Source organism: Salvelinus fontinalis, chromosome 1 (assembly GCF_029448725.1).
Source record: "Salvelinus fontinalis isolate EN_2023a chromosome 1, ASM2944872v1, whole genome shotgun sequence".
NCBI lineage: Eukaryota > Metazoa > Chordata > Actinopteri > Salmoniformes > Salmonidae > Salvelinus > Salvelinus fontinalis.
In genome coordinates, this window is record NC_074665.1 from 9,317,788 (window position 1) to 9,343,756 (window position 25,969).

Below are 25,969 nucleotides of genomic sequence, written 5' to 3' on the forward strand. Positions count from 1 at the left end.
AGCCAATGTAGCTTACAAGGTCAGTGAGGCCTTAAGCAGTTATATCAGGACAGAGGAGCATCACACACCACCCAGACACGTGTGGCCTCAGTGCCTTGTTTCTCGGAGTAGACTACAGGAGTCCCACCTTTAGTTACCGAACCCCAGCCCAGTAGTCAGTCTGGCAGCGTCACGTCTGCTCCCGCTCTCCCCCGGCACTTGAGGGCGCCATGTTTCCCTGCATCACGCACACCTGCCTTCCCTCGTCACACACACCTGCCTTCCCTCGTCACACACACCTGCCTTCCCTCGTCACACACACCTGCCTTCCCTCGTCACACACACCTGCCTTCCCTCTTCACACACACCTGCCTTCCCTCGTCACACACACCTGCCTTCCCTCGTCACACACACCTGCCTTCCCTCGTCACACACACCTGCCTTCCCTCGTCACACACACCTGCCTTCCCTCGTCACACACACCTGCCTTCCCTCGTCACACACACCTGCCTTCCCTCGTCACACACACCTGCCTTCCCTCGTCACACACACCTGCCTTCCCTCGTCACACACACCTGCCTTCCCTCGTCACACACACCTGCCTTCCCTCGTCACACACACCTGCCTTCCCTCGTCACACACACCTGCCTTCCCTCGTCACACACACCTGCCTTCCCTCGCCACGCGCATCAGCGTTATCGGACTCACCTGGACTCCCTTATCACCTGTTCATTTCCTCCCCTATATTTGTCAGTTCCCCAACTCTGTTCCCCGCCGCCGCTGCAATCCATTGTTTTTGTCTTCGTTATTAGTTTGCTGCCGCTGTTCCTGTCTCGTTCCATGTCCGTTATTTATTAAACGTTTTACTCCCCGTAACTGCTTCGTCTCTCCAGCGTCATCACGTGACAGGCAGAGCTGTTACCGTCCAGGGTAATTAAGGTCAATGACTCGGGTTTTTCGGTTGTTGGTCTAGGCTGAGTGACAGAATATTAGGAACACCTTCCTAATATTGAGTTTGCACCCATCCTCCCCTTTTCCCCCTCAGAACAGCCTCAATTCATCAGGGCATGGATTATACAAGGTGTTGAAAGCGTTCCACAGGGATGTTGGCCCATGTGGACTCCAATGCTTCCCACAGTTGTGTCAAGATGGCTGGATGTCCTTTGGGTGGTGGACGATTCTTGAAACTGCAGTTCTTGACACACTCAAACCTACTACCATACCCCGTTCAAAGGCATTTAAACATTTTGCCTTACCCATTCACCCTCTGAATGACAAACATACACAATCCATGTCTCAATTGTCTCAAGGCTTAAACATCCATCTTTAACCCGTCTCCTCCACTTCATCTATACTGATTGAAGTGGATTTAACAAGTGACATCATTAAGGGATCATAGCTTTCACCTGGATTCACCTGGTCAGTCTATGTCATGGAAAGAGCAGGTGTTCCTAATGTTTTGTACACTCAGTCTATGTGTCTTACCTCGTATACTTAACTGCCATTGCACAGAACAAAGATTAAACCTAAAACAATGGTACAGTGTTTGTCATGGTCATGGTAAACTGCATGCTTTCAGAGGCTTAAAGAAGCTAAAACCTACACATACACATTCAAATCCCAATTAATCCATTACCTCAATCCCAATTAGTCCATTAACAAGGTGCTAGAAGAGTATGAAGATGAATTAAAAGGGTTTGATTGTAAAGGACAACAGCGGTGGAATAGATCAAAGCTGGAAAGGAGAAAAAGACAAGAGAACGAGTCAGAAGCGAAGAGTTTCTGGAAGTTGGAAGAGGTTATGCAAGAGAGAGAGAGGGCCAGGAGCGAGAGGAGGAGATACAGTCTGGAAGAAGAAGAAGAAGGGAGTGACATGGAAGAGGAAGCAAGGGAACAAAAAGGTTGAGAAAGGGGGAAGAGGAAGCACGGGAACAATAAGGTTGAGACAGGAGGAAGACGAGGCAAGGGAACAATAAGGTTGAGAAAGGAGGAAGAGGAGGCAAGGGAACAATAAGGTTGAGAAAGAGGAAGAGGAGGCAAGGGGAACAATAAGGTTGAGAAAGGAGGAAGAGGAGGCAAGGGAACAATAAGGTTGACAAAGGAGGAAGAGGAGGCAAGGGAACAATAAGGTTGAGAAAGGAGGAAGAGGAAGCAAGGGAACAATAAGGTTGAGAAAGGAGGAAGAGGAGGCAAGGGGAACAATAAGGTTGAGAAAGAGGAAGAGGAGGCAAGGGAACAATAAGGTTGAGAAAGGAGGAAGAGGAAGCAAGGGAACAATAAGGTTGAGAAAGGAGGAAGAGGAGGCAAGGGGAACAATAAGGTTGAGAAAGGAGGAAGAGGAGGCAGGGGGAACAATAAGGTTGAGAAACGAGGAAGAGGAAGCACGGGAACAATAAGGTTGAGAAAGGAGGAAGAGGAAGCAAGGGAACAATAAGGTTGAGAAAGGAGGAAGAGGAAGAGGAAGCACGGGAACAATAAGGTTGAGAAAGAGGAAGAGGAAGAGGAAGCACGGGAACAATAAGGTTGAGAAAGAGGAAGAGTGAAATGGCATGAATAAAAGAGGATGGATTAAGAATGAAAAACAAAAGCTGGATGGATAGAAGATAAAAGAGCAAAGAAAGAGGGGAAAGTGGAGACAAGAGAGGTATAGAGATCAAGATTGAATACATTATCTCAAAATGCCCAGTATTAAAGCCAGAACGATAGAACCAAGATAGTCCTTACTGTAGTTAATGAGAAAGAGTAGGGAGACGAGGAGTAGAATACCGCTCTGGAAAGATCTCATGTTGTTGGTGATGATGGTGGTCCTTCCTTTGTGGTCTCCTTCCCTGGAACGATGAGATTGCACAATGAAAATACGTTGGGTTTTTTAACTTGCTGGTCGTTCCCTGGAGCGATGTGTTCACACAATGAAAAGCAGGTTGTTTGCTGCTAAACCCCTCTGATCTTAATCCTGTCTTCTTCTGCTAGCAAGGAGCTAATACCTCATCCTGCCTGCACAGACGAGGAGATTAGCGGTTACTGGTTAGAGTTTAGCTTCTCCACTGGAGGCCTATGGCTCTGGTAGCGGCTAGGCTAGCTTCTCCATTGGAGGCCTATGGCTCTGGTAGCGGCTTGGCTAGCTTCTCCACTGGAGGCCTATGGCTCTGGTAGCGGCTAGGCTAGCTTCTCCACTGGAGGCCTATGGCTCTGGTAGCGGCTAGGCTAGCTTCTCCACTGGAGGCCTATGGCTCTGGTAACGGCTAGGCTAGCTTCTCCACTGGAGGCCTATGGCTCTGGTAGCGGCTATGCTAGCTTCTCCACTGGAGGCCTATGGCTCTGGTAGCGGCTAGGTTAGCTTCTCCACTGGAGGCCCATTGCTCTGGTAGCGGCTAGGTTAGCTTCTCCACTGGAGGCCTATGGCTCTGGTAGCGGCTAGGTTAGCTTCTCCACTGGAGGCCTATGGCTCTGGTAGCGGCTAGGTTAGCTTCTCCACTGGAGGCCTATGACTCTGGTAACGGCTAGGTTAGCTTCTCCACTGGAGACCTATGGCTCTGGTAGCGGCTAGGTTAGCTTCTCCACTGGAGGCCTATGGCTCTGGTAGCGGCTAGGTTAGCTTCTCCACTGGAGGCCTATGGCTCTGGTAGCGGCTAGGTTAGTTTCTTCACTGGAGGCCTATGGCTCTGGTAGCGGCTAGGTTAGCTTCTCCTCTGGAGGCCTATGGCTCTGGTAGCGGCTAGGTTAGTTTCTCCACTGGAGGCCTATGGCTCTGGTAACGAGCCATATAATCTGCCTCCATGTCCCACACTCTCCCCATGGGAGAACCCTTTTTGGTTCCAAGTAAAACCCTTTTGGTTTCCAGGTACATGGAATCCAAAACGGTTTTACTTGGAACCAAAACGGTTTTACTTGGAACCAAAACGGTTTTACTTGGAACCAAAAGGGTTCTACCTGGAACCAAAACGTGTTCTCCTATGGGGACAGCCAAAGCCAAACCCTTTTATGTTCGAGATAGCACCTTTTTTCTAAGAGTGTATTTTGCAGAATTCTCTACTACGGGTAGATTTTTCTGTATTGTTTTCAATATCTGTATTGTTGCATGTACATTGATTGATTAATTATTCTTAAGCTATATAAACATTTACATTTTACATTTAAGTCATTTAGCAGACGCTCTTATCCAGAGCGACTTACAAATTGGAAAGTTCATACATATTCATCCTGGTCCCCCCGTGGGGAATGAACCCACAACCCTGGCATTGCAAGCGCCATGCTCTACCAACTGAGCCACATGGGACCTAAACCAATCAAATAATTTAGTTACCGTTACTGGGTGTTCCAGTTTAAATGGTTTAGGTAGTCTCCTTTATCAATTTCCATTATCCTGACAGTCATTCAGAATGGATTCCTATAGGAATCCAGTAGAAATTACACATCACTTTGCAAGCCAGGATAATGTGACTTTGCAGGACTGATTTGTCCTGTAAACCAGGTGTTTCCTGACTGAGTTAGTTTCAAACTAGGCCATCAAAGTAAGGCCTTATGATATACTTAATGTATATTGTCATAGTTTAATTTGATTAAATAACATTCGCCTAGGAACTCACTTGGGCCCCGATTCCAACCTGAGTTAAATGGAACGTAATTTCCATTTTATGTACTTTTCTCTCTATACGTATTCTGAGCTTGAACTTAATCATGAGAATAGCATGCTATTCACTAGCTATTCACTAGCTATTTGTTTGGGGTAGAGATCAAAGAGATGAAGGTGGTGGTGTCCGCAGATAAGCCTTTTTCTGACCTTGACTTCAATCCCTCATAATTCTACCGCCTTTTATGCGCCAAACCATGAATAATGTTGAGCGAACCTGCCGTTTCCAAGTGGGAAAAGCCTCTACTTTAATTTTTCCGGATAGAAATAACCGCATTCTCCACGCACTGCCATTTCTACACAGATAAGAGCTATTGATAAGAGCTATTGATAAGAGCTATTGATAAGAGCTATTGATAAGAGCTATTGATAAGAGCTATTGATAAGAGCTATTGATAAGAGCTAGGTAAATGAGTCATCTGTTTGGGGAAGGGGATTGTAAATACATGTAGCAAATGTTTTAGATTTTATTTTATTTTTTTATCCCTTGTGTCATGACTTTGGCCTGTGGGTAAGGTTTATGACCCCCCCCATAAATACCTTTCTCCCTTCCCTCTCTCTCGGACTCTAATGAAGGATTTTTGAATAGCCTTTGTTAATCATAGAGAGTCTGGGAACATCAAACAAGTGGGGGGAAAGGAACCATATTTCGGTAATAGAACCAGGTGAAAATATGCGTTGGTACTTAATGAATATGATGTCAGTTCGGTTGTCGTCTGAGTCATTATGACTGATGGCAGGACGACATAAACTGTATCTGGGAAAGTCTACACATTCTAGTTATCAGATTCATATGGAATTGTTGTGCAATTTAAATGTTTAAATACGACACTATTTGTGAAAAGATTAAATGTAATTTTAGCTTCCAAATGAGAGATTTGAGTTTTCATAAAGTTAGAGCTCTGCTCAATCAGTGGCCAGCCCCTGTGAAGAGACATTGGTTATAAACTAGGAAACACACCCTTCTCTCCCTCCACTATATAAGCCCTTGACGAAAATGTAACTATCTGTTCCGAGGACGATAGGACGACGATCCATACGTTGAAAAGGACTAACATGTAAACTACAGAACTAAGCCAACCTCAGCGTGAGCTTTGGTTGTGAATGGTATAAACTTTGAACTCTTACTCACTAAAGAAGTGAGACATCCTAGCCGTTGAGTAAGCAACAGCAGCTGTAAACGTGGGCTAGGAAAGGACGGACAGAGTATCCCATCTACCACACAACAACGACACTACAACGTATGCCGTTCACCACCAGAGACACTCTTCAAAGGACCAAGGACTCTGTTGGGCAACACGGCCTTCCATCTACCACCAACCTATTGAAGCGCAGCTCAGAGTAAATATTTATTGCATTTTCCTTTTCCAAATGGGCAGTAATTTAGAATGCATAAGATACTGTATTTACGATAGAGTAGCTGCCTACGGTCTGATAGAGACATAGCTTTTCCCTTTGTTCCTCAAGTCTTCCCGCTCTTTCATTCAAACCCAACCCCCGTTCTTTGTGTAACCAGCTGTCATATCTGTTCCGTCCACTAGGGACGTTTTCCTTAATGACATAATTTGTAATCAATGTGTGATCCATTCTGTGTAGATGTAATTCTGTGTGATTATTCAGGTATTTAGTAAATAAATAATTAAACCAAATGTTGTATTACTGATTCAACTTGTTAGCCAGGGTTCATGAAGATAACCAAGAATTTACAACTTTCAGATGAGACTGAAATAAGGTGACGATTAATATTGACTGCTATTGATGTAAAATATTACTAGGTCTTTAAGAGTTTATTCGGAAGATAACAGCTCTTTAAACACTCTTTCGTGGTGCCCCGACTTTCTAGTCAATTACATTTACATGATTAGCTTAATCAGGGAAAATGAATTACAGAGAAAGGATTTTATAGAATAACATGTCAAATAACTTAATCCGTCATAGCCAAAGACACGACAGTGGAGACACATGTGAAACCAGCCAAATGGATGCAACCTAAAAAGGACATCAACATGACAGAATTTCTATTGTGTACCCTCATAATTGGTGTGGATGAAAGCTGCAGGCTTCCGTAGGACTGAGCCTGCCTAGTTGATGTATGTGGTTTAAAATACCCGGTCTTTTCTACATTTTTATTTTACAATTTGTATCTAGTTCAATTCTAGCCACTATCGGGAGCCACCGTCAGTAATACCCAAATACATTTATAACTGTTAGTTTCCTTCAGTTTGTATCCTACATTTATAACTGTAGTGTTAGTTTCCTTCAGTTTGTATCCTACATTTATAACTGTAGTGTTAGTTTCCTTCAGTTTGTATCCTACATTTATAACTGTTAGTTTCCTTCAGTTTGTATCCTACATTTATAACTGTTAGTTTCCTTCAGTTTGTAACCTACATTTATAACTGTTAGTTTCCTTCAGTTTGTATCCTACATTTATAACTGTTAGTTTCCTTCAGTTTGTATCCTACATTTATAACTGTAGTGTTAGTTTCCTTCAGTTTGTATCCTACATTTATAACTGTTAGTTTCATTCAGTTTGTATCCTACATTTATAACTGTAGTGTTAGTTTCCTTCAGTTTGTATCCTACATTATAACTGTAGTGTTAGTTTCCTTCAGTTTGTAACCTACATTTATAACTGTTAGTTTCCTTCAGTTTGTATCCTACATTTATAACTGTAGTGTTAGTTTCCTTCAGTTTGTATCCTACATTTATAACTGTAGTGTTAGTTTCCTTCAGTTTGTAACCTACATTTATAACTGTAGTGTTAGTTTCCTTCAGTTTGTAACCTACATTTATAACTGTAGTGTTAGTTTCCTTCAGTTTGTATCCTACATTTATAACTGTTAGTTTCCTTCAGTTTGTATCCTACATTTATAACTGTAGTGTTAGTTTCCTTCAGTTTGTATCCTACATTTATAACTGTAGTGTTAGTTTCCTTCAGTTTGTATCCTACATTTATAACTGTAGTATTAGTTTCCTTCAGTTTGTAACCTACATTTATAACTGTTAGTTTCCTTCAGTTTGTATCCTACATTTATAACTGTTAGTTTCCTTCAGTTTGTATCCTACATTTATAACTGTAGTGTTAGTTTCCTTCAGTTTGTATCCTACATTTATAACTGTTAGTTTCCTTCAGTTTGTATCCTACATTTATAACTGTAGTGTTAGTTTCCTTCAGTTTGTATCCTACATTTATAACTGTTAGTTTCCTTCAGTTTGTATCCTACATTTATAACTGTTAGTTTCCTTCAGTTTGTATCCTACATTTATAACTGTAGTGTTAGTTTCCTTCAGTTTGTAACCTACATTTATAACTGTAGTATTAGTTTCCTTCAGTTTGTATCCTACATTTATAACTGTTAGTTTCCTTCAGTTTGTATCCTACATTTATAACTGTTAGTTTCCTTCAGTTTGTATCCTACATTTATAACTTTAGTGTTAGTTTCCTCCAGTTTGTATCCTACATTTATAACTGTTAGTTTCCTTCAGTTTGTATCCTACATTTATAACTGTTAGTTTCATTCAGTTTGTATCCTACATTTATAACTGTAGTGTTAGTTTCCTTCAGTTTGTATCCTACATTTATAACTGTTAGTTTCCTTCAGTTTGTATCCTACATTTATAACTGTAGTGTTAGTTTCCTTCAGTTTGTATCCTACATTTATAACTGTTAGTTTCCTTCAGTTTGTAACCTACATTTATAACTGTAGTGTTAGTTTCCTTCAGTTTGTAACCTACATTTATAACTGTAGTATTAGTTTCCTTCAGTTTGTAACCTACATTTATAACTGTTAGTTTCCTTCAGTTTGTAACCTACATTTATAACTGTAGTGTTAGTTTCCTTCAGTTTGTATCCTACATTTATAACTGTAGTGTTAGTTTCCTTCAGTTTGTATCCTACATTAATAACTGTTAGTTTCCTTCAGTTTGTATCCTACATTTATAACTGTTAGTTTCCTTCAGTTTGTATCCTACATTTATAACTGTAGTGTTAGTTTCCTTCAGTTTGTATCCTACATTTATAACTGTTAGTTTCCTTCAGTTTGTATCCTACATTTATAACTGTTAGTTTCCTTCAGTTTGTAACCTACATTTATAACTGTTAGTTTCATTCAGTTTGTATCCTACATTTATAACTGTTAGTTTCCTTCAGTTTGTATCCTACATTTATAACTGTTAGTTTCCTTCAGTTTGTATCCTACATTTATAACTGTAGTGTTAGTTTCCTTCAGTTTGTATCCTACATTTATAGCTGTAGTGTTAGTTTCCTTCAGTTTGTATCCTACATTTATAACTGTTAGTTTCCTTCAGTTTGTAACCTACATTATAACTGTTAGTTTCCTTCAGTTTGTATCCTACATTATAACTGTTAGTTTCCTTCAGTTTGTATCCTACATTTATAACTGTAGTGTTAGTTTCCTTCAGTTTGTATCCTACATTTATAACTGTAGTGTTAGTTTCCTTCAGTTTGTAACCTACATTTATAACTGTAGTATTAGTTTCCTTCAGTTTGTATCCTACATTATAACTGTTAGTTTCCTTCAGTTTGTATCCTACATTTATAACTGTAGTGTTAGTTTCCTTCAGTTTGTAACCTACATTTATAACTGTAGTATTAGTTTCCTTCAGTTTGTATCCTACATTTATAACTGTTAGTTTCCTTCAGTTTGTATCCTACATTATAACTGTTAGTTTCCTTCAGTTTGTATCCTACATTTATAACTGTAAGTTTCCTTCAGTTTGTAACCTACATTTTGCATCATTCCATTCCTCTCCTCTTACCTTTCTGTCCTCTGTCATGTCCGTTTAAGTTGTTCCTGAGGGTCACTAGCATTGGTGGATTAAAATAAGTTAAAGTTGTGTAGTAATTTTGGACGTGTAGCCTATTAGAATCATTATGGAACTCAGACCACACTTTGCAGGTTAAACCTGGGGCCTGGCGCACGGTTCACAACGTACACAACAACAGCTCCATAATTACTGAGAATTAGAGTAGATTTATAGGACTGTTGTTCAACCCCTATTGTACACTTATTTCCACCTTCAAAAATGTAATATCAAATAAAATAAAAAATTCAATCTGGCAATTCATTAAAACCTGTTAAGGCTAGGGGGTGCTGTTGTCACTATTTATGGTAATCGTGTAATTTTTGAAACGGCTTCCTACAAAATTCTTGATCGTACAATATGCATATTATTATTATTATTGGATAGAAAACAGTCTATAGTTTCTATAGGAGTTGAAATTTTGTCTCTAAGAGGAACAGAACTCATTCTACAGCAATTTCCCTGACATGGAGTCAGATTTCAGAAATGTTGGCCCCTGTTCTGGAGTCAGTTTTAAGGCCACTGTTATTCCTATGAGTATACGGACACTGCTTACGTCTTCCCCTGGATGCCTTTACGTGATGACGATTTGAATGGTGTCGATTGCGCAATCACAGGCACTATAAATGAAAAAAACCTGTAGGTAGGAACTCTTTTCTTGGTGCGTCATGCGCGCGGCGGCCACCGACCCGCACTTTTCCAAGCATTAGTGTAGGGAGTAATCTTTCTCCGGTCATGTTTCTACTCGTTATAGGAGTTAAAAACATCATAAGGTAGTTAATTTAAAGCGTTTTATAGCAATTTATATCCGTTTAGTGCGATTTTGGGACATTTATTTCTGAGACACTGTGAATCTCTGGGCACGCTTCCAGTTCATGCCGAACGCAGTTGGCATTTCCACATGGCAAGAGGACAGCTTTCCACCAAAAGACGATTAGACCCAAGAAAGGATCCTTTGCCCAAGATACTGATGGAAGAACAGCTCAAAGTAGGAACAATTTATTACGATAAATCGTGTTTCTGTCAAAAAATGTTAGTGGCTTAGGACGCCATCTTTTTTGACGTAGCTTCGCTTGGCGCAAACTGTATTGAAAAGTAAGGATAATTTAAAAAATGTAATTCCGCGATTGTATTAAGAATTAAATTGTCTATCAATCGCTGTCCACCCTATATTTTTTAGTCACGTTTATGAGTATTTATGTATACGACTAGATCACTGTCTAATGTGGCGCAGGACATTTTCTGACCAGCTGGGCAACTTTTCTCATTGTCTAACCACGATTTTGGTGGCTAAATATGCACATTTTCGAACAAACTGTATATGTATGTTGTAATGTGATGTTACAGGAGTGTCATCTGAAGAATTCTGAGAAGGTTAGTGAAAAAATTAATACATTTTGGCGATGTTTACGTTATCGCTCTCTTTGGCTAGAATCAATGCTGGGGTAATGTTTGCACATGTGCTATGCTAATATAACGATTTATTGTGTTTTCGCTGTAAGACACTTAGAAAATCTGAAATATTGTCTGTATTCACAGGATCTGTGTCTTTCGATTCGTGTATGCTGTGTATTTTTACGAAATGTTTGATGATTAGTAGTTAGGTAAACACGTTGCTCATTGTAATTATTCTAGTCCATTTGTGACGGTGGGTGCAATTGTAAACTATGCCATCTACCTGAAATATGCACATTTTTCTAACAAAACCTATCCTATACCATAAATATGTTATCAGACTGTCATCTGATGAGGTTTTTTCTTGGTTAGGGGCTATCAATATCTTAGTTTAGCCGAATTGGTGATAGCTACTGTTGTTGGTGGACAAAGTAAAGATGGTGGATTATGCTAATGTGTTTTTAGCTAATAGATTTACATCTTTACATATTGTGTCTTCCCTGTAAAACATTTTAAAAATCGGACATGTTGGCTGGATTCACAAGATCTGTGTCTTTCATTAGCTGTATTGGACTTTAATGTGTGAAAGTTAAATATTTTAAAAATATATTTTTTTTGAATTTCGCGGCTCTGCCTTTTCAGTGGGGGTGTGGGGGGGGGTGCCGCTAGCGGAACGTGTGTCCTTGAAAGGTTTTAAGAACGAATTCTTATTTTACGATGACGGCCTACCCCGACCAAACCTGGACGATGCTGGGCCAATTTCCCGCCGCCCTATGGGACTCCCAATCACAGCCTGATATGATGCAGCCTGGATTCGGGGACTATAGTGACACCTCTTGCACAGTGGTCTCAGGTGCAGTGCCAACAACCAACTGGTATTTTAAATCTACCAGTTGGTAGATGGCATTCTTTCATTGATCACTATTTTCAGAATCCCTTCTCTCGATGTATTCTAGTCTGTCATTAAAATTCTATTTAAAGGTACACCGTATTTAAAGGGATGGCTTAAGGTTACACACCTTCATAAGGTAAGTCTGAATACCAACTACTAAGAAGTGCGTAGGAAAGGCGTGATTTTGGGAAGGCGTAATTTTTGAAAGGCGTAATTTTGGAAAGGAGTCCGCATGCTTCCCAGCCGAATACTTCGTGCATATATTATAATGACTTTTTGTGACTTTTTTTGTTTGTTTTGGATTTAGGTCAGGGTTTTTTTTTCAGCTGTTCAGGCACACACACAAAAAATCTGATGACAAGCTGAAGTTCGGAGCCGAAGTCTACCCCCCTTCATAGTTGAATAGTCGACAGTAGGGATTCTTTAATAAGGCTTTGTTGTCATTCAACGAGAGATAACCCATTTTCATGCACATTTTTTTATTGAAAAATACAGCAACAAACATCTTAGATGTAAAATTATGCGACTAAGATTACTTCAGCAAAAAACGTATAAATTAATGACAGATTTCTTGAGTTCTCTTAGATTCATTCTAAGATGGTGTACAGTATACTGGGTACAGCATCTCAAAATGGACAAACAGTACTATTTTATCAAGCGAAGGTCTTTTATGCGAGCCCACTCTTTTGGTTCGGCTGAAGCACGCTGATGCTTTAAGTCGGGATATCGGGCCTTTGGTGAAAGCCACGCCTTTTAAAGGAACTAATTCAACAACCATGTCTCTGTCAATACCTAATACAGTCATGGGTGGTATCTCTACAAATACAGTCATGGGTGGTATCTCTACAAATACAGTCATGGGTGGTATCTCTACAAATACAGTCATGGGTGGTATCTCTACAAATATAGTCATGGGTGGCATCTCTACAAATACAGTCATGGTTAGTATCTCTACAAATACAGTCATGGGTGGTATCTCTACAAATACAGTCATGGGTGGTATCTCTACAATTAAGGACACGGGTGGTATCTCTATAAATACAGTCATGGGTGGTATCTCTACAATTAAGGTCATGGGTGGTATCTCTACAAATACAGTCATGGGTGGTATCTCTACAAATACAGTCATGGGTGGTTTCTCTACAAATACAGTCATGGGCGGTTTCTCTACAAATACAGTCATGGGTGGTATCTCTATAAATACAGTCATGGGTAGTATCTCTACAAATACAGTCATGGGTAGTATCTCTACAAATACAGTCATGGGTGGTATCTCTACAAATACAGTCATGGGTGGTATCTCTACAAATACAGTCATGGGTGGTATCTCTACAATTAAGGTCATGGGTGGTATCTCTACAAATACAGTCATGGGTGGTATCTCTACAAATAAAGTCACGGGTGGTTTCTCTACAAATACAGTCATGGGTGGTATCTTTACAAATACAGTCATGGGTGGTATCTCTGCAAATACAGTCATGGGTGGTTTCTCTACAAATACAGTCATGGGTGGTATCTCTACAAATAAAGTCACGGGTGGATTCTCTACAAATACAGTCATGGGTGGTATCTCTACAAATAAAGTCACGGGTGGTTTCTCTACAAATACAGTCATGGGTGGTATCTTTACAAATACAGTCATGGGTGGTATCTCTGCAAATACAGTCATGGGTGGTAACTCTACTATTCACTCAAAAAGAAAAGACAGCCTGGGAAATATATCACACCGTTTAATTACATTTTACTCCACTGTAGAGTGAGTGCATTTTATATTTCACTTCAGAGTAGAGTGAATTACTAATTAGTTCACTCCAGCGTATTGTGAATTTCACACAGCCAGTGTTAATTTTCTACTCTGTATAGGGTTACAGAAACACTTTATAAGTGTTAACATTTTAACACTTTTGAGTGTTAAATTCACTCTGTTGAGTGTGAAGGCATTTAAACACCACAAAAGTTCAAAAATTAACAGAGGTTTCCTGAAATAAACATGACACACTGTACACCATTTCTGTCATTCTCACAGCACTGAGAATCCTAGGTAGGTAGGTAGGTAGGTAGGTAGGTAGGTAGGTAGGTGTGTGGCTTAGGAGTTAAACATAGTTCCCAAACATTTCTGGCACCCGACCCCATTTTGATATAAAAAATAATAATATTTGCGAAACCACCATGTTTATTTCATCCAGCGGCTACCGGAAGATACTGACGTAACCCCGGCTCTGTGAACCAAACACAATTTTTCATTTTTCTCCTGCGACCACATTTTCAAATCAGGCGACCCCTAGGTCGGGAAACGCTGTCCTAATCACTTGGAGGTGTTTGTTGTTTGTTTTGTCAAAGAAGAGGCACATCCCGTGTTTCTATCGTCATCCTTTATTTCACGTTGCAGATGCTGTACACTATATAGCTGTGCAGCAGACCTGGGTTCAAATACTATTAGAATTCAATTACTTTATCTGTGCTTGATTAATCTTGCCTGGTTTAACAGATTCATATAAAATAAAATAGTCCCAAAACTGCAAACTCCACCCATTTGGCACTCTAGGTCAGAACAAAACACTCAACATTTGAACCCAGACGAGTAGCTGTGCAGAACTCTCTTTTTTCTCAATTGCTTCCACCTTTGTGAACACATAAATTATGACAGGACTGTGACATAGAGATCCAAAATGTAATGACTTACCTACCCTCAGTCCCAACACCTGATTACTACAGGAACAATTACTGTTCATCGTCATTAATATTAAAATAAAATAAAATAAAATAAAAATCCCATCACACGTTTTTTTTTCTCCAAGATAAGATATGACATAAATTATGCCTCGCAAAGTATCTGCACGAAAACACGATCAAGGGAAGCCACACAATATTGTATCAAAAATGCAGATATATCTCTATTATAATCATCATCACAACTTCCTACTTACAAAAAAAAAAGGACGTTTATATTTTGCTACTTCCACATGCAGTTTTCTGTGATCAACTATATTTCTTATTAACTGAACAATTCATTGATTTATTCTATATATATATATATATATATATATATATATATGGTTTTCTTTTCATCTGTGTTTCACTCTCTAGTGTCGAGGATTGTAGACACAGCAGGAGTTAGAAGAGGGAACCGTATTTCCCCATCATTTGCTGTCATGGCAACCACATCGCATATCAGTCTATCTTCAATCAATGCACTCACCTTTCTCTCTATCGCGCACACGCTTTCACACTCGCACACACACACACACACCACACACACCACAACATGTGTACAAACTGTAAATGTGTACATGTCAACTCCAACGCAGTCTCAGGATTTACATGTAAACTCATGAGACTGAGTTGCACACTTGTACATACCCACCCGCCCACCCACACCACACGCACCCACACACACAGAGACCCACATACACCACACACACACACACACACACACACACACACACACACACACACACACACACACACACACACACACACACACACACACACACACACACCACACACACACACACACACATACACCACACACACACACACAGACATACACCACACACACACACACAGACATACACCACACACACACAGACATACACCACACACACACAGACATACACCACACACACACAGACATACACCACACACACACACACACACACACACACACACCACACACACACACACAGACAAACACCACACACACACAGACATACACCACACACACACAGACATACACCACACACACACAGACATACACCACACACACACACACACACACACACACACACACACACACACACACACACACACACACACACACACACACACACACACACACACACACACACACACACACACCACACTCTCTCTCTCATTTATGATATAGAGTACATTTCTAAACACTCTTTCACCGGATCCCTGATACAGGACATGTGGTACACATCGGCACATCAAAATGTACTGGGTGAAACAGAAGAAAACCATTGACCCTCCAATACTCTGGAGGTGCAATGTTGCCAGTAGATACATGTACATAGTCAGTCAGTAGTGTATTAAATCCAGAGACCACTTTGGCTTCAACTGTCCAACTGTCCAGTTACCCATCAGTCCAAGGGAAGGTTTGGACGTAAAAGAGACAACCACGTCCTCTCTCTTTATCTATTCTTCTATTCTTCTACCACTCCTTCCCCCTCAGGCCCCGGAGACGTGGGCTGGACCTGTTCAGCATTGCTAGCTCTTTCCCATCTTGGCAATCAGCTCGTCACAGATCTTGGTCAGTTCTTCGATCTCTTTGTTCTTTAAGGAAGAGAGACAAAACCAAGAGGTTAGAGTAATTCTGTGTTCATTTCGTTAAAAAAAAATAGTGACTCAAACATTTGTCAAGCAACAATTCTTCAGTGGCAAGTGATGAGACTATAACGGACTAAATAGGCCCAGAAAATGTTATAATTAAACAAACAATATTTTTTATTTCATTTTAATAAAACAAGATGAGACAAAATTACCTCTGTGACTAAAATCTGACAACTAAATGAACTGGACAAGAGTTTTTGGAGAGATTGAGAGCTTTTCAGTGATGAGAACAATTAATATATGCACCATAGATGCACAGCGCAGTTCTGGACGGGACACACCCAGCACATCAGCTGGTGAGCTGCAGGGGAGCAAGCGATGAGTGTGGGCAGACAGGCTCCACCTCTGGTAATACATATCGGGCAGGCGACTCTCTTGCTTCCCTGTAACTAACCAATCACCAACTAACCAACCAACCAGCCTTCTAGTTAACCTAGTTACTAAACACAAGCTGCACGGGCCTCCCGAGTGGTGCAGTGGTCTAAGGCACTGCATCACAGCGCTAGCTGATTCGAGTCCAGGCTCTGTCGCAGCCGGCCGCAACCGGGAGACCCACGGGGCGGCGCACAATTGGCCCAGCGTCGTCTGGGTAAGGGGAGAGTTTGGGGATGTTAGGTTCTTTTCCCATCGTCTAGTGACTCCTGTGCCGGGCGCAGTGCACGCTGACATGGTGGCCAGGTGTACAGTGTTTCCTCCCACACATTGGTGCAGTCGGCTTCCCCGGTTAAACTGGCATTGTGTCAAGAAGCAGTGCGGCTCGGCTGGGTCGTATTTCGGAGGACGCACGGTTCTCAACCTTTGCCTCTCCCGAGTCCGTACGGGAGTTACAGCAATGGGACAAGACTGCAACTGCCAATTGGATACCACAAAAAAAAAAAAATTTTTTTTTTTTTACATGAACACACGCTGCTTTAGGAAATTAAAAACAATTTTAATAGTAAAACAACAGTCTATATGTTTTTCTTTCCCTGGAGTATAGAAGAGTAGGCTGTCTTTGAATTTGTAGTATCGATCCTCTCACTTTCCCCACAGCATTTTCATAGCCAAGTTCTGTTGCCTAAGTAGCCAAGTATCCCTTTTTTCCTCAACGAGAAAACGGAGTGATTCCTTTACCGTTCAAAAGATATAACACCATAATATACCACCGCTATGTGTTTGTATGGACAGTCATTTAGGTTGTGGACCCAGTGACTCAGACTTATTCGAATTACAAAAATGTGACTTAACACTTAATGATATTTTAGGCAAAATGAATAAGATAAGACAAAAAAGAGTGGCACAACTGGTTTCCATGACAGTCTGTCATGTTTAGTAGGTCTGTAGACTTCCATCTTGCCTAGACTTTTTCTCCAAGGGCTAACACAGGCTATTGACATGCATGACACCTGGCTTCTAATCCATTCTGTCACATACAGATGTAGGATCTTAATTTGAGCCAGTTTGCCTCAACTTGAAAATATTCCTGCAACAACAGGACACATTTTTCATAAGGGAAAATTAAGTGTGAAATCTCAAAGTGGAAATTATTAACTTCGGAAGCCTTTTTAAACCTCAAATACACTACACGTTTTCCATTTCCTGCACTGCAGTAACGTTCTCCTGCAACAGGATGATCAAATTAAGATCCTTCGTCTGTATAATGCAACATCCTGAAGACATCTTGTCTAGCCTTTAGCTCAGGGGCTAACAGGAGACCTCGTTTTGAGTCGTGTGTCTGTCACATATAATGAGTGCATCCTGGGGCTTTTATTGACAAAGCGTGATTATCTAGGACTTCATGGTCCCGTCCCCCCCCCCCCCCGTCCATGAAATCTTATAAATTGTGATATAAAAGTCCAAACTGATCCGAGATCAGTACCTTCTGCTCAAGAGTTCTCTCCAGTGAGTCCACCTTCATGGTCTCCTTCCTGAGAGAGGCCTGGTATGCTGCTGTCTCCTGACGGGACTTCATCCTCACCTGGGCGATGTCAGCGTTCGCCCTGAGATACACAAACAGGATGTTAGTGTCATGGTGGTGAGAACATACAGGATGTTAGTGTCATGGTGGTCAGAACATACAGGATGTTAGTGTCATGGTGGTCAGAACATACAGGATGTTAGTGTCATGGTGGTCAGAACATACAGGATGTTAGTGTCATGGTGGTCAGAACATACAGGATGTTAGTGTCATGGTGGTCAGAACATACAGGATGTTAGTGTCATGGTGGTCAGAACATACAGGATGTTAGTGTCATGGTGGTCAGAACATACAGGATGTTAGTGTCATGGTGGTGAGAACATACAGGATGTTAGTGTCATGGTGGTCAGAACATACAGGATGTTAGTGTCATGGTGGTGAGAACATACAGGATGTTAGTGTCATGGTGGTCAGAACATACAGGATGTTAGTGTCATGGTGAGAACATACAGGATGTTAGTGTGATGGTGGTCAGAACATACAGGATGTTAGTGTCATGGTGAGAACATACAGGATGTTAGTGTCATGGTGAGAACATACAGGATGTTAGTGTCATGGTGAGAACATACAGGATGTTAGTGTCATGGTGGTGAGAACATACAGGATGTTAGTGTCATGGTGGTCAGAACATACAGGATGTTAGTGTCATGGTGAGAACATACAGGATGTTAGTGTCATGGTGAGAACATACAGGATGTTAGTGTCATGGTGGTGAGAACATACAGGATGTTAGTGTCATGGTGGTCAGAACATACAGGATGTTAGTGTCATGGTGAGAACATACAGGATGTTAGTGTGATGGTGGTCAGAACATACAGGATGTTAGTGTCATGGTGAGAACATACAGGATGTTAGTGTCATGGTGGTGAGAACATACAGGATGTTAGTGTCATGGTGGTCAGAACATACAGGATGTTAGTGTCATGGTGGTCAGAACATACAGGATGTTAGTGTCATGGTGGTCAGAACATACAGGATGTTAGTGTCATGGTGGTCAGAACATACAGGATGTTAGTGTCATGGTGGTCAGAACATACAGGATGTTAGTGTCATGGTGGTCAGAACATACAGGATGTTAGTGTCATGGTGGTCAGAACATACAGGATGTTAGTGTCATGGTGGTGAGAACATACAGGATGTTAGTGTCATGGTGGTGAGAACATACAGGATGTTAGTGTCATGGTGGTCAGAACATACAGGATGTTAGTGTCATGGTGGTCAGAACATACAGGATGTTAGTGTCATGGTGGTCAGAACATACAGGATGTTAGTGTCATGGTGGTGAGAACATACAGGATGTTAGTGTCATGGTGGTGAGAACATACAGGATGTTAGTGTCATGGTGGTCAGAACATACAGGATGTTAGTGTCATGGTGGTGAGAACATACAGGATGTTAGTGTCATGGTGGTCAGAACATACAGGATGTTAGTGTCATGGTGGTGAGAACATACAGGATGTTAGTGTCATGGTGGTGAGAACATACAGGATGTTAGTGTCATGGTGGTCAGAACATACAGGATGTTAGTGTCATGGTGGTGAGAACATACAGGATGTTAGTGTCATGGTGGTGAGAACATACAGGATGTTAGTGTCATGGTGGTGAGAACATACAGGATGTTAGTGTCATGGTGGTGAGAACATACAGGATGTTAGTGTCATGGTGGTGAGAACATACAGGATGTTAGTGTCATGGTGGTCAGAACATACAGGATGTTAGTGTCATGGTGGTCAGAACATACAGGATGTTAGTGTCATGGTGGTGAGAACATACAGGATGTTAGTGTCATGGTGGTCAGAACATACAGGATGTTAGTGTCATGGTGGTCAGAACATACAGGATGTTAGTGTCATGGTGGTCAGAACATACAGGATGTTAGTGTCATGGTGGTCAGAACATACAGGATGTTAGTGTCATGGTGGTCAGAACATACAGGATGTTAGTGTCATGGTGGTGAGAACATACAGGATGTTAGTGTCATGGTGGTCAGAACATACAGGATGTTAGTGTCATGGTGGTCAGAACATACAGGATGTTAGTGTCATGGTGGTGAGAACATACAGGATGTTAGTGTCATGGTGGTCAGAACATACAGGATGTTAGTGTCATGGTGGTCAGAACATACAGGATGTTAGTGTCATGGTGGTCAGAACATACAGGATGTTAGTGTCATGGTGGTCAGAACATACAGGATGTTAGTGTCATGGTGGTGAGAACATACAGGATGTTAGTGTCATGGTGGTCAGAACATACAGGATGTTAGTGTCATGGTGGTCAGAACATACAGGATGTTAGTGTCATGGTGGTCAGAACATACAGGATGTTAGTGTCATGGTGGTCAGAACATACAGGATGTTAGTGTCATGGTGGTCAGAACATACAGGATGTTAGTGTCATGGTGGTGAGAACATACAGGATGTTAGTGTCATGGTGGTCAGAACATACAGGATGTTAGTGTCATGGTGGTCAGAACATACAGGATGTTAGTGTCATGGTGGTCAGAACATACAGGATGTTAGTGTCATGGTGGTCAGAACATACAGGATGTTAGTGTCATGGTGGTCAGAACATACAGGATGTTAGTGTCATGGTGGTCAGAACATACAGGATGTTAGTGTCATGGTGGTCAGAACATACAGGATGTTAGTGTCATGGTGGTCAGAACATACAGGATGTTAGTGTCATGGTGGTCAGAACATACAGGATGTTAGTGTCATGGTGGTCAGAACATACAGGATGTTAGTGTCATGGTGGTCAGAACATACAGGATGTTAGTGTCATGGTGGTGAGAACATACAGGATGTTAGTGTCATGGTGGTCAGAACATACAGGATGTTAGTGTCATGGTGGTCAGAACATACAGGATGTTAGTGTCATGGTGGTCAGAACATACAGGATGTTAGTGTCATGGTGGTCAGAACATACAGGATGTTAGTGTCATGGTGGTGAGAACATACAGGATGTTAGTGTCATGGTGGTCAGAACATACAGGATGTTAGTGTCATGGTGGTCAGAACATACAGGATGTTAGTGTCATGGTGGTCAGAACATACAGGATGTTAGTGTCATGGTGGTCAGAACATACAGGATGTTAGTGTCATGGTGGTCAGAACATACAGGATGTTAGTGTCATGGTGGTCAGAACATACAGGATGTTAGTGTCATGGTGGTCAGAACATACAGGATGTTAGTGTCATGGTGGTCAGAACATACAGGATGTTAGTGTCATGGTGGTCAGAACATACAGGATGTTAGTGTCATGGTGGTCAGAACATACAGGATGTTAGTGTCATGGTGGTCAGAACATACAGGATGTTAGTGTCATGGTGGTCAGAACATACAGGATGTTAGTGTCATGGTGGTGAGAACATACAGGATGTTAGTGTCATGGTGGTGAGAACATACAGGATGTTAGTGTCATGGTGGTCAGAACATACAGGATGTTAGTGTCATGGTGGTGAGAACATACAGGATGTTAGTGTCATGGTGGTCAGAACATACAGGATGTTAGTGTCATGGTGGTCAGAACATACAGGATGTTAGTGTCATGGTGGTGAGAACATACAGGATGTTAGTGTCATGGTGGTCAGAACATACAGGATGTTAGTGTCATGGTGGTGAGAACATACAGGATGTTAGTGTCATGGTGGTGAGAACATACAGGATGTTAGTGACATGGTGGTCAGAACATACAGGATGTTAGTGTCATGGTGGTGAGAACATACAGGATGTTAGTGTCATGGTGGTCAGAACATACAGGATGTTAGTGTCATGGTGGTGAGAACATACAGGATGTTAGTGTCATGGTGGTGAGAACATACAGGATGTTAGTGTCATGGTGGTCAGAACATACAGGATGTTAGTGTCATGGTGGTGAGAACATACAGGATGTTAGTGTCATGGTGGTGAGAACATACAGGATGTTAGTGTCATGGTGGTGAGAACATACAGGATGTTAGTGTCATGGTGGTCAGAACATACAGGATGTTAGTGTCATGGTGGTGAGAACATACAGGATGTTAGTGTCATGGTGGTCAGAACATACAGGATGTTAGTGTCATGGTGGTCAGAACATACAGGATGTTAGTGTCATGGTGGTCAGAACATACAGGATGTTAGTGTCATGGTGGTCAGAACATACAGGATGTTAGTGTCATGGTGGTCAGAACATACAGGATGTTAGTGTCATGGTGGTCAGAACATACAGGATGTTAGTGTCATGGTGGTCAGAACATACAGGATGTTAGTGTCATGGTGGTGAGAACATACAGGATGTTAGTGTCATGGTGGTGAGAACATACAGGATGTTAGTGTCATGGTGGTCAGAACATACAGGATGTTAGTGTCATGGTGGTGAGAACATACAGGATGTTAGTGTCATGGTGGTGAGAACATACAGGATGTTAGTGTCATGGTGGTCAGAACATACAGGATGTTAGTGTCATGGTGGTCAGAACATACAGGATGTTAGTGTCATGGTGGTGAGAACATACAGGATGTTAGTGTCATGGTGGTCAGAACATACAGGATGTTAGTGTCATGGTGGTCAGAACATACAGGATGTTAGTGTCATGGTGGTCAGAACATACAGGATGTTAGTGTCATGGTGGTCAGAACATACAGGATGTTAGTGTCATGGTGGTCAGAACATACAGGATGTTAGTGTCATGGTGGTCAGAACATACAGGATGTTAGTGTCATGGTGGTCAGAACATACAGGATGTTAGTGTCATGGTGGTCAGAACATACAGGATGTTAGTGTCATGGTGGTCAGAACATACAGGATGTTAGTGTCATGGTGGTCAGAACATACAGGATGTTAGTGTCATGGTGGTGAGAACATACAGGATGTTAGTGTCATGGTGGTGAGAACATACAGGATGTTAGTGTCATGGTGGTGAGAACATACAGGATGTTAGTGTCATGGTGGTCAGAACATACAGGATGTTAGTGTCATGGTGGTGAGAACATACAGGATGTTAGTGTCATGGTGGTGAGAACATACAGGATGTTAGTGTCATGGTGGTGAGAACATACAGGATGTTAGTGTCATGGTGGTCAGAACATACAGGATGTTAGTGTCATGGTGGTGAGAACATACAGGATGTTAGTGTCATGGTGGTGAGAACATACAGGATGTTAGTGTCATGGTGGTGAGAACATACAGGATGTTAGTGTCATGGTGGTGAGAACATACAGGATGTTAGTGTCATGGTGGTGAGAACATACAGGATGTTAGTGTCATGGTGGTCAGAACATACAGGATGTTAGTGTCATGGTGGTGAGAACATACAGGATGTTAGTGTCATGGTGGTCAGAACATACAGGATGTTAGTGTCATGGTGGTCAGAACATACAGGATGTTAGTGTCATGGTGGTCAGAACATACAGGATGTTAGTGTCATGGTGGTCAGAACATACAGGATGTTAGTGTCATGGTGGTGAGAACATACAGGATGTTAGTGTCATGGTGGTCAGAACATACAGGATGTTAGTGTCATGGTGGTGAGAACATACAGGATGTTAGTGTCATGGTGGTGAGAACATACAGGATGTTAGTGTCATGGTGGTCAGAACATACAGGATGTTAGTGTCATGGTGGTGAGAACATACAGGATGTTAGTGTCATGGTGGTGAGAACATACAGGATGTTAGTGTCATGGTGGTCAGAACATACAGGATGTTAGTGTCATGGTGGTCAGAACATACAGGATGTTAGTGTCATGGTGGTGAGAACATACAGGATGTTAGTGTCATGGTGGTGAGAACATACAGGATGTTAGTGTCATGGTGGTGAGAACATACAGGATGTTAGTGTCATGGTGGTCAGAACATACAGGATGTTAGTGTCATGGTGGTGAGAACATACAGGATGTTAGTGTCATGGTGGTCAGAACATACAGGATGTTAGTGTCATGGTGGTCAGAACATACAGGATGTTAGTGTCATGGTGGTCAGAACATACAGGATGTTAGTGACATGGTGGTCAGAACATACAGGATGTTAGTGTCATGGTGGTCAGAACATACAGGATGTTAGTGTCATGGTGGTCAGAACATACAGGATGTTAGTGTCATGGTGGTCAGAACATACAGGATGTTAGTGTCATGGTGGTGAGAACATACAGGATGTTAGTGTCATGGTGGTCAGAACATACAGGATGTTAGTGTCATGGTGGTGAGAACATACAGGATGTTAGTGTCATGGTGGTGAGAACATACAGGATGTTAGTGTCATGGTGGTGAGAACATACAGGATGTTAGTGTCATGGTGGTGAGAACATACAGGATGTTAGTGTCATGGTGGTGAGAACATACAGGATGTTAGTGTCATGGTGGTGAGAACATACAGGATGTTAGTGTCATGGTGGTCAGAACATACAGGATGTTAGTGTCATGGTGGTGAGAACATACAGGATGTTAGTGTCATGGTGGTGAGAACATACAGGATGTTAGTGTCATGGTGGTCAGAACATACAGGATGTTAGTGTCATGGTGGTGAGAACATACAGGATGTTAGTGTCATGGTGGTGAGAACATACAGGATGTTAGTGTCATGGTGGTCAGAACATACAGGATGTTAGTGTCATGGTGGTGAGAACATACAGGATGTTAGTGTCATGGTGGTGAGAACATACAGGATGTTAGTGTCATGGTGGTGAGAACATACAGGATGTTAGTGTCATGGTGGTGAGAACATACAGGATGTTAGTGTCATGGTGGTCAGAACATACAGGATGTTAGTGTCATGGTGGTGAGAACATACAGGATGTTAGTGTCATGGTGGTGAGAACATACAGGATGTTAGTGTCATGGTGGTCAGAACATACAGGATGTTAGTGTCATGGTGGTGAGAACATACAGGATGTTAGTGTCATGGTGGTCAGAACATACAGGATGTTAGTGTCATGGTGGTCAGAACATACAGGATGTTAGTGTCATGGTGGTCAGAACATACAGGATGTTAGTGTCATGGTGGTCAGAACATACAGGATGTTAGTGTCATGGTGGTTAGAACATACAGGATGTTAGTGTCATGGTGGTCAGAACATACAGGATGTTAGTGTCATGGTGGTCAGAACATACAGGATGTTAGTGTCATGGTGGTGAGAACATACAGGATGTTAGTGTCATGGTGGTGAGAACATACAGGATGTTAGTGTCATGGTGGTCAGAACATACAGGATGTTAGTGTCATGGTGGTCAGAACATACAGGATGTTAGTGTCATGGTGGTCAGAACATACAGGATGTTAGTGTCATGGTGGTCAGAACATACAGGATGTTAGTGTCATGGTGGTCAGAACATACAGGATGTTAGTGTCATGGTGGTCAGAACATACAGGATGTTAGTGTCATGGTGGTCAGAACATACAGGATGTTAGTGTCATGGTGGTGAGAACATACAGGATGTTAGTGTCATGGTGGTGAGAACATACAGGATGTTAGTGTCATGGTGGTCAGAACATACAGGATGTTAGTGTCATGGTGGTGAGAACATACAGGATGTTAGTGTCATGGTGGTGAGAACATACAGGATGTTAGTGTCATGGTGGTGAGAACATACAGGATGTTAGTGTCATGGTGGTCAGAACATACAGGATGTTAGTGTCATGGTGGTCAGAACATACAGGATGTTAGTGTCATGGTGGTGAGAACATACAGGATGTTAGTGTCATGGTGGTGAGAACATACAGGATGTTAGTGTCATGGTGGTCAGAACATACAGGATGTTAGTGTCATGGTGGTCAGAACATACAGGATGTTAGTGTCATGGTGGTCAGAACATACAGGATGTTAGTGTCATGGTGGTCAGAACATACAGGATGTTAGTGTCATGGTGGTGAGAACATACAGGATGTTAGTGTCATGGTGGTCAGAACATACAGGATGTTAGTGTCATGGTGGTCAGAACATACAGGATGTTAGTGTCATGGT

At 41.7% G+C, this 25,969-nt stretch overlaps 2 protein-coding genes across 2 annotated transcripts in view; both read right to left on the minus strand.

The window, feature by feature from the left end:
* Positions 1–9,443, minus strand: part of LOC129865555 (prostate stem cell antigen-like) — a 21,643-nt gene extending 12,200 nt beyond the window's left edge. The window contains exon 1 of the mRNA XM_055938433.1: positions 9,392–9,443. Within this exon, the coding sequence (XP_055794408.1) occupies positions 9,392–9,443 (52 nt within the window). The remainder of the gene's footprint in view (positions 1–9,391) is intronic.
* Positions 9,444–10,167: 724 nt separating this feature from the next.
* LOC129813146 (uncharacterized) lies at positions 10,168–18,155 on the minus strand. Its single transcript, XM_055865418.1, has 2 exons — positions 17,935–18,155; positions 10,168–16,019 (listed from the first exon to the last, which is right to left on the minus strand). Exon 2 carries the CDS (start codon positions 13,390–13,392, stop codon positions 12,316–12,318), a length of 1,077 nt encoding a protein of 358 aa, XP_055721393.1. The 5' UTR covers positions 13,393–16,019; positions 17,935–18,155; the 3' UTR covers positions 10,168–12,315.
* Positions 18,156–25,969: the final 7,814 nt, after the last annotated feature.